Source organism: Anarrhichthys ocellatus, unplaced genomic scaffold (genome assembly GCF_004355925.1).
Source record: "Anarrhichthys ocellatus isolate YVR2014 unplaced genomic scaffold, GSC_Weel_1.0 scaffold52, whole genome shotgun sequence".
NCBI lineage: Eukaryota > Metazoa > Chordata > Actinopteri > Perciformes > Anarhichadidae > Anarrhichthys > Anarrhichthys ocellatus.
In genome coordinates, this window is record NW_022280082.1 from 2,202,762 (window position 1) to 2,212,066 (window position 9,305).

Here is a 9,305-nt window from a genome sequence, read left to right on the forward strand (position 1 = left end):
TCTACAGCCCTGACAAAATATCCGTCACCCAAGGCAGCAGCTTCTCCATCACTTGCTCAATTCATTCCAGATATCCTGGAGGTTTCTTCTATCTGATAGAGTCTAACTTGAACACCACTGAAGCGATAGCAGCATTTGGCCACTCAATCTTCTACTTGGCATACTTTGAATTCCCACTGATAGATTACAAAAGCCAAGGAGAGTATTACTGTGTCTACGGTGTTAACATCTCCTCAAGGTCCTTCTGTTCTGTTCCCTCCAAGTCACTCCAAGTAACTGTAGTCGGTAAGATCCAAAGAGCCCATGAGAGTTTATTCGTGTTATTATAGCTGGTTTTTCCATCACCAACTCTTCTACTTGATCTTTTAACCCCTACAGCAACATCCTCCTCAGTCGCCTTAGGAGTGGTTATGGGTGGGCTTGTGGTGCTGCTACTTGTGCTGGTTATAGGTTACCTGGTCTGGAGAAGGAGAAGGTGGGGTGCTGGTAAGTTGCAGCAATACACACTTTAATATTACAAAATGCCCCCAATGCCCCCTTTGTCTTATTGTTATATAATGCGTCTAGATTGTTTAAAGCTGTACCAAGTAATATATATATGCAATTATAATATGAAATTTGCAGCTTTAGTGACAAACCAACTGATGATTATCACTCGACTGTGGATCAGATAACGCAGGTCTAAAGATGACATACACCTAGTTGCTCTGGATTTCTCCAGTATTTAATTCAGCTCAAAACTTTTTTAATTTGTTTTACTTTTCAGGTACCATGGTTCAGTTTAGTAACAGGTTTGGAGGAGCAATAAAGCCAGATACTGAAGACATGATCAATGGAGCACTTGATGGAAGGTACTAAAAACAACGTAGCTGATATGCACCATTTTATTTTATATCAAGCAACTTTAAAGACATCTTTGTGATTGCAATTGTCACCCTCCTTATCTCCCTCAGAGGCCAAAATACCCAAGTGAATGAGCATACACGCAGTCGTGGCCCAGAAGACTTCAATGCTGATGTTGATGACTCTGTTGAGAGGGTCTCTGAAGACCTGGCTGGGAGAGTGTGTTATGAGCTTGAACCACTCGTTCTCTCGTGATGACCAAATGCGGAATCAATAACCTATGTCATGCAGTTTCACTAAATATAAAGAGTAACATAGCACCTGGCTGAAAGTCTGTTGCACCAGAAACACACTAAACAGTGATCGGTTCATCAACACACCCTGACGTGCACTTCTACATCACTGCAGTTAAGAGAGAAGGGACCACTGAAAATGTAATTTTCAATAACATACATGACACTTGTTTAAACGGGCAACACTTGTTTTCATACTTATTCCTGAAGTGATTTTTGTTTTTCTGCGAGATTCTGCCAATCACAAAGCTAAGGTCCACTGTACTGTGGGAAGATACTGATTACAATGTCTTTGTATTGCATGAAAATTGTCTTTATTTGTTATATGTCATCTGATCAATACATTTGTATTCCTTACAACACTTGCACATTTTCATTTGGCAGAGTTTTGGATTGATTACACCCTGCAGATTAGGGAGCAAATAGGATTAAAGTTGACCAAAACAGCAGCCAAGATACAATATATTCCATCAAATACAGAAAGGAATTCCTAACTTGTGTAAATCCTTTACATCACAATCATCAGTAATTATCTTAACACAATAGTCACAATGTCGAAGCAGCAAAAATTGAATTCAGCCATCATAAATTTCATCATTTACATCTGTGCTTTTCCTGTCTAAATATCCTCCATGAAAAAGGCCTGTGTAGTGGTATAAAAGGTACCTCTGAAATGTGGTGGAGTTGAAGTACAAAGTAACCCAACCTGGAAATAATTGAGTCAACAAGTATCTCTAAATGTGCTTATGTACAGTAATTGAGTACATGTAATTAGTTACTTCCACCACTGGTGTGTGTTTTTACCTTCACAATTAGCACAGCCAGGCTCTACAACTGAAATGGCATGTCACACAAGTGGGTGTGTCCATGCAGGCAGGTGAGTCGTGTCCAAACCTGCTCACCTTGTCTGCTGTTGCATCAAAACCAGCTCCACATACCTGCATTCAGGACACTAGAACAGTCTGTCTTCCTGCATTTTCTTTGTTGTTCTTGGTAAAGTAGCAGATATGTCGATCAAAGTGTATTACACCAGCGTGAGCAGTTCCAAAGAGGTACAGTATGCAATCTTACTTGCTTCATTCTTTTACTTGTTTTATTATAATGCATTGGCTTATTAGTAACATTTGACAAAAGGCATAAGGCATGTTGAATTCAGTATTTCATACTTCACATGTAAGGTTTGTTTCTGTAGACAAACTGCTCAATGTTGACCGTGTATGTAACTGATGAAAGACTGTCCTTTCCAGATCAAGAAATGGCAGCAACAAATCTTCGACATCCTGAGCAGCAAGAAGATCAAGCACGAAGCTGTGGACATTGCTCAGGATGTTAAAGTCAAGGATTTAATGAGGGACTTGGTAGGGGACCCGACTGCACTAGCCCCTCAGATATTCAATGGAGATAACTACTGTGGGGTAAGTCTCACACAATAACCTGCAAATGTATAATACGGCATATTGACAAAAACACTTTCTCAAAAGTAATAGAATGTCAATAAAATGTTAATCATTTACGCACTTGCTGCATTTGGAAAGAGGAAAAAATACTTTGGTAGTCTAGGGAGTAGACACAGCAATTGCATAAATATTTACAGTGTAGTTTATGTACACATACACGCACGCTATTAACACACAGGTATGTTGGCACACACCCTATAATAACTCCCTAAAGACACACACCCACATTCCAGGTTGCTCCTGGAGGGTTCTGAGTCATTTCATCATTCAGCTTTCGTTGTGACAGAAAAGCTGCTCTGGCTTTGGGAGTGCAACTTTGATCCTTACAGGTTGCAAAAAAAAAAAATGAAAGGTAATCTTCAATCTTGGTAATCTTACCAAGAGTATGCTAAATTTAAAAAAAATCATCCAACCGAAAAACCCAGCCCAGTGTTGCCAAATCTTTTACAATGAAAGCAGCTAGCAGCACCAGCTCCAGAAGTTGCTAAATATAGTAAGAAGGTCGCCAAGTCGGCAACACTGGCAGCCCGTCAATTCAGGACTTCTTTCAGAGCCATTCACCGATCATAATCATTATGAACGTAAACAGATTATAATGAACCTAAACAATATTGCTATTGTTCGTACTCAGCTTGTGAAAAACTCCGGTGACAAGCAAAAGTTTTCGGGTAGAATAAGCAAAAGCAGGCAGGCTTATTACAGTCCTGCGACAGCCACAGACACCAGATTTCTTTTCTTTTTCAGAGCATTTGATTCATTGATTGCTGTCTGGATGTAATTAGAATTTCATCAAAAACATAAAAACTTTTTTAAAGAAGATTACCAACCCTGCCTTTAAGAGGTACAAAGTACTATATAGTTACGATTATAACGTGATCATTTTTAGTTACGTTTAGTTCGAGGATTATATAATATGTACGGCACACACTCTCTACAGTATATGATGATTAATACATATATTAAGATTAGTTTGAAAAATGTGTATGATAACTGCTACTATCTCTCTGTCTCCATCCACCCTCACCCACAAATCTCTGACTCCCGACACCCTTTCTTTCTTTCTTTTAGGACTACAAAGCATTTGAAAATGCAATCGAGGAAGAAGCATTGGAGAGTTTTCTCAAGATCTAAAAGGAATAGGGACCTGCTTTGAGACAACAATAAATATATACTCTATAAATATTTCTGTTTCCTTTTGTTTTATTCTGATAGATGCCTCATTCATATTTGATGGATAATACCCAAATTTAGGGAATTTATTTGTTTTACAGTGAAGTGGAAGGGCTTGCCTTCTTTTCAGGGTAAGGCTTTTGAGTTGTAAATCTGTGCAGTTTGAAATGAAAATTTTTAAATAAAACACTGCCTGCTGCACTCATTAACATGAGTATTGTCATGTCTTGTTTTTGTAAAAGGCTAGTACAAGTGGTATACGCATATCTGCAGATTTTCAAATGAGCTGAGATAGTTACTGTATAATCTGGCTTTATGGAAACACAATAATGTACACATAATGGTAAGGATTAATATTGTGGCCAGCTAGGGGTTTTCCTTTAGAAGACCTCAACAATACAAAGTGTTCAGTTCAGCTGGGTTTTTTATTAACTAATCAGATCAGAGCATCAGCACAGCAACATATAAATTAAGATAAGATAAAATAAGACAATCCTTTATTAGTAGAATTTACAGGATTACAGCAGCATATAGTGCAAACAAGAGCCATAGTAAAACAATTATAAATAAGTAAATAAGTAATAAACAGTAAATAATATTAAGTAAAAAAATCCACAATAACTCAAATATAACTAAAAATATTATACAGCCAGAATATTTTTTTATTGCATGATGTTGTGTTGTGTGGTCTACTGGGAGCACAGCTGGTTGTGCAGCCTGACAGCGGCAGGAAGGAAGGACCTGCGGTACCTCTCCTTCACACACCGGGGGTGAATCAGCCGGTGGCTTAAGGAGCTGCACAGAGCTGCCAGGGTGTCCCGCATGGGGTGAGAGGTGTTGTCCATCAGGGGTGATAGCTTATCCATCATTCTCCTGTCTTCCACCACTTCCACCATTTCCAGTGGACACCCCAGCACACTGCTGGCCTTCTTGACAAGTTTGTTAAGTCTCTTCCTGTCGGCTGTCGAGATGCTGCTGCCCCAGACCATAGTGTCACCAAAATTACACACAACCACACTTAAAGGTTACAGGTCTAACCATAGTGACAGAAGTAACCACAATTTATGTGTGAACTAACAAAATGCGAAACTCAACAGTATGCAGAGTATATTCTCACTTCTTTCAATGTTTGTGCACGCTTTGTAAAGGGTCAATATTGTATAACCATGTAAATGTTATCTTATATTCTGTTTTTAGGTTTACTTTGTAACAACTGCCTTGGGACTACTGATGAAAAATAGCCTCTTGGCTAACTCTGGCGCATTTACAGCAATGTTTTTATTAATGTGCACTGTCCCTTATCAAATAAAGCAATACAAAATAGCTTAAAATGTACATTAATGGAGTGAAATGTTAATACGAGTAACTCTTTCAGGGACTCTGGAATATTGGACAGTATCTTACTTTTTTCAGTTGTAAAAGAAAACAAGAATAAAAACATTACATGACATTGAGTTTTGTTTTACAAATTATAGTTATTTTACTGTTATACTGCATACTTTCCATGTATTCATTAATTTAGTTATTTATTAATGTTTTATCTATTTGTATTTCACCTGAGCATTGAAACTACATCAGGCAGCACATTGGACGCCATTGCACAGACGGGGGCCTGGTGAACTTAAAGCAATGTCGCACGGATATGACGTCCTCTTTAACCGCTACCCGTGAGGAGGACAGGGTACGTTTCTTCGACTGCCGGCACAATCTAGAAGATTAATCAAACATCTCAATATATAAATTCAACACAGTGAGCTGTTTGTGATGGATAATAACTCTCCTTTCATTTCCGTTCTTTATTGCAGAACTTTAAGTACACCATCCATCATTAATCAACAATGGCCGAGGAAGGGTGAGCATGAAGCTTTTTATGTTGTTGCTAAAGTTAGCCCACAATACGGGATTTCTAACCAACAAAACGGCGCTGACTTTCTGTGGAAAATGGAAGTGGCAGTGTTAGTGATGCTGTAATTTTAAAGTATTTTGATAAACGTCACTTGGTGCTGGCGGTGATAACTGTTAGGTGTAGCCTGTTGATTTGCACAAGCTAAAGCTAACCGACTTGCTTCGCACAGTTGCATGATAACGGAGAAAGGGGCAACTTCATAGCTCCGCGTGTCATATTATTAAGGTTACAGCAGTCAAGCATACAGTGTGTGGATGGTTTAACGTTCATGTGCTTGCTCTGCTAAGTCAAGTAACTTCACTATGTGTCAAAAAGTCAGTGGTTGTAGCAACGTGAAGATGCTACATGAATTGTACTAAACTGATTCCCACTATGAGCAGTAATCTGAATTTAAAAGTAGCTGAAAAAGCTCAAAGCACTTCAACTTGATGGCATATGCAATATTTAATGAAACCAGATAAAATGAAAATAAGCATTCCATCTGTACTGAGGCATAAACCTGGATTTTAGGTGAGCTCTGGCGCTTGAATGATGACTTAACTTTCTTTTGTCGGATACCCCTTCACTCATCAATGAGTGAGATCCTCTCTCTGACAATGCCGGGAAGCTCTGCTGGAATCCACTAATTTGCCATGTCCATATTGGTGAAGTTTCAACGTTTCCCCCCCCTTGTCCACCTGTTTTTGATAGCGTCGCAGCTGGAGGTGTGATGGATGTCAACACTGCTCTCCCTGAAGTGCTCAAGACCGCACTCATCCACGATGGCCTCGCCCGTGGTATCCGTGAGGCTGCCAAGGCCCTGGACAAGTAAGTTTAATTATTTTAAGTCATCAATATTTGATTTTGTTCTCAGTGGGTGTATCTCTGATGATATCTTGGCTCACTCTACTGAACTCTAGTGTGGAAGCTTGCCAATGTCACCCAATTTTTGTCTGAGATGTGCTGTCAGATTTTGAGATGCGCAAATGAGTGTATATGGCCCTACTGCAATTATTTGATGACTTTGTGTTCTTTTGCAGGCGTCAAGCCCATCTCTGCGCCCTTGCAGGCAACTGCGATGAGCCCACTTATGTGAAGCTGGTGGAAGCCCTCTGTGCTGAGCATCAGATCAACCTGATAAAGGTACTGAGCTTGCTCCCCCACACCAAATTCACATGTTAAAATGAAAAGCACGAGGTCATGAAGTAATGTTATTGATCAAGACTTCAGACACTGACATTTGAGTTGGAAGTTGGCATGATGTGTCAAGAATGCTACTGTTGCCCAATTTCTGTATTGTATTGTTTAAAAACTTGTGACGACACTTGAGTGAACATTAGTCAGGTGTGACAAGTTTAAAAATGCTGTCTTCACTTCTATTCAGGTGGACGATAACAAGAAGCTCGGCGAGTGGGTCGGTCTGTGCAAGATCGACCGCGAGGGCAAACCCCGCAAGGTTGTGGGCTGCAGCTGTGTCGTGGTCAAGGTAAATGATGCTCTGGGACTTTATATTTGGCCTGCTTTCAAGCCAAAAACCCAATGGAATTGACGTAACTCCCTACATATTGCTGTTAAGTAGATGCATTGAGACTCAACGAGATCTGCCAGTCAAGTGCAGGTGCTGTGCCTTGTGCCATGCAGCTGTTGTTGATAACATTTGGCTAGATGACTGCCAGGGTACGAGCCCCGTCGTCTACCTGTGATGTCTGGGGCCCCTAAGAATGGCTACAAATAGGAACATGTGACAGAGCACCACGAGTGACTGGTCATCACTGTAATCCTTCTTTTAAACTCAGCTGTGGGAGCTGTATTTGTCCAAATCAAAATACCTCTGTTTTAATATCTAGTTTCCAAAGATATTAGTTCTGTATTTTGGGAAATGTGTAAGATGATGCACAAGACAACTAGAGTATTTCCACGTAACATGTTTATAATGGCTTCAAAATGTGGGAACAAGCGGATACATAGAATGTGTCAAAAGTGTTGCTCTACTTGGTGTCATTTAGTGCAAAGCCTGAAAGATGTTTTTTAGGCCGGATATTTGAGTGTTAATACAAACTTATAATGGCATGTACCTTTAAGAAAGTAAGATTTGGTTTGCCAACATGTATCATATGTATTGGATAAACTATTATATATCTGAAATTACACCTGTCACTCCGCTTTGGTAGAGGCAGTTTCTAAATCAAAGTTTCCTGTAGAGGTTTTTACTTCTAGTAGCGAATGGCTCCACAGTTTTCAGTCTCGTGCACCCAATGGCCACTGAATAGTAGCGTTAAAAATGCCAACTTATACCGCAATGTAAATAATGCTGTATTTGAAATGCTTGAGTTGGCTTTGCACATGTTTTATGAGGAAGTAAATGCACTAGAACTACGTCTTTAGACCTCAAGGATCCTCACAATGTAAACACTTTAGTTTACAAGAATACACATGGCCCCCTTTTTTACATTGTTTTTAGATGATCTCAAACACACCTTTGGCATGTCTGTGCTGATATTTTGGTTGACATACACTGACACAGATGTGACTTAGATTAACTGGCCAGTAAAATTACCAGGGCTGTGATTTGATGCTTAGCAGAGTCTCTACCCTGCTCATCTCAAACTATCTTTCTGTCTACAGGACTATGGCAAGGAGTCTCAAGCAAAGGATGTGATTGAGGAATACTTCAAAGGCAAGAAATAAAATGTCAATAAAAAGTGGAAATGGTAGCAGTTGTCTGAAGTGTTTTCTTTTTTCCCCCTTTGGATATTTAATTGACCACCAGTAAGTCAGCTACAATCAAACATACTGGCAGTGGCTCTGCATCATGGTCTGTTTAAATATGTAACTATTTCAGCTTTCTGAACTAAAAATGTAAACACTGCACAGTTCATCATGGTGGTAAACGATAACATCAGCAAGAACGAGTGCCACTGGGATGATTTGAGCTCAAATTGTGGGGCGTTTATGATTTTTACACCACACTTATTAAAATCTGTCTGGGTATTTCCTATTTATAAAATGTGTGCTTTACAGGAGGCGAGGCATTTTCAGTAATGTGCCGCACTGCATTCATTTATTTTTGGTTGTAATCTGAAGTTTGATCAGTTTGAAGATTAGAGAAGACGAGATGCATGGGTCATTTGGATAAGTTCTCCTTTATATCTACATACAGACATTTCTGAATAAAGAAAAGACATTCAAACACATTAAGGCACAACACATCATGACGCACATCCTCAATCCCCCCCCTGCCCAAACAATTACAAAAATTCAGAGGAAAAAAACAAAGACCCCAAACATTGAATTTCCTTTCCTTGACAAAAAAAACATACACCACTGTCCCTTAAGTTTATTGTAAATAATTTACACAAGTTTCTGATGCAGACTGTGTTGTGGTGATTATATCACCAGGAAGAAAACGCTTACAAAAAAAAGCAGCTGTTATTCCCGCACACAGAATGGCTGTACAGAAAAGCCCATAAAATGTGTTTGAAGATAGTTCGTCCGAGGTGACCGACAACAGGCCTGATACTAGTCTGTGTGCACCAGAACAAACCAAACATCAAGGAGGTGCCCAGGAAATGTCTTCTCCCAGGCCAAGGGAAGTCTTAAGCCTGAACAGGCTTTCAGTCAGCTGTAGCTGCAAGGACGGTAGATATTGGGGAGGAG

General features: G+C 39.6%; 2 protein-coding genes and 2 non-coding genes across 4 annotated transcripts; all 4 read left to right on the forward strand.

The window, feature by feature from the left end:
* The first annotated feature begins 6 nt into the window (after positions 1-6).
* LOC116396054 (SH3 domain-binding glutamic acid-rich-like protein 3) lies at positions 7-4,034 on the forward strand. The gene is made up of 6 exons (XM_031870437.1): positions 7-285; positions 379-486; positions 767-851; positions 954-2,188; positions 2,384-2,551; positions 3,662-4,034. Exons 4-6 carry the CDS (start codon positions 2,144-2,146, stop codon positions 3,722-3,724), a joined length of 276 nt encoding a protein of 91 aa, XP_031726297.1. The 5' UTR covers positions 7-285; positions 379-486; positions 767-851; positions 954-2,143; the 3' UTR covers positions 3,725-4,034.
* Positions 4,035-5,387: 1,353 nt separating this feature from the next.
* Positions 5,388-8,362, forward strand: rps12 (ribosomal protein S12). Its single transcript, XM_031870376.1, has 6 exons — positions 5,388-5,444; positions 5,569-5,615; positions 6,360-6,476; positions 6,689-6,791; positions 7,033-7,134; positions 8,274-8,362. Exons 2-6 carry the CDS (start codon positions 5,602-5,604, stop codon positions 8,334-8,336), a joined length of 399 nt encoding a protein of 132 aa, XP_031726236.1. The 5' UTR covers positions 5,388-5,444; positions 5,569-5,601; the 3' UTR covers positions 8,337-8,362.
* LOC116396088 (small nucleolar RNA SNORD101) lies at positions 6,192-6,269 on the forward strand. Its single transcript, XR_004213575.1, has one exon. It is a non-coding gene; the product is annotated as a small nucleolar RNA SNORD101 (small nucleolar RNA).
* LOC116396089 (small nucleolar RNA SNORD100) lies at positions 6,527-6,611 on the forward strand. Its single transcript, XR_004213576.1, has one exon. It is a non-coding gene; the product is annotated as a small nucleolar RNA SNORD100 (small nucleolar RNA).
* Positions 8,363-9,305: the final 943 nt, after the last annotated feature.

Coding starts and splice junctions, on each gene's coding strand:
- LOC116396054 (XM_031870437.1), top strand. CDS start 2,144: ATGTCGATCAAAGTGTATTACACCAGCGTGAGCAGTTCCAAAGAG. Junction 2,189..2,383: donor GCGTGAGCAGTTCCAAAGAG/GTACAGTATGCA, acceptor TGTCCTTTCCAG/ATCAAGAAATGGCAGCAACA. Junction 2,552..3,661: donor ATGGAGATAACTACTGTGGG/GTAAGTCTCACA, acceptor TCTTTCTTTTAG/GACTACAAAGCATTTGAAAA.
- rps12 (XM_031870376.1), top strand. Junction 6,792..7,032: donor ATCAGATCAACCTGATAAAG/GTACTGAGCTTG, acceptor ACTTCTATTCAG/GTGGACGATAACAAGAAGCT. Junction 7,135..8,273: donor GCAGCTGTGTCGTGGTCAAG/GTAAATGATGCT, acceptor TTCTGTCTACAG/GACTATGGCAAGGAGTCTCA.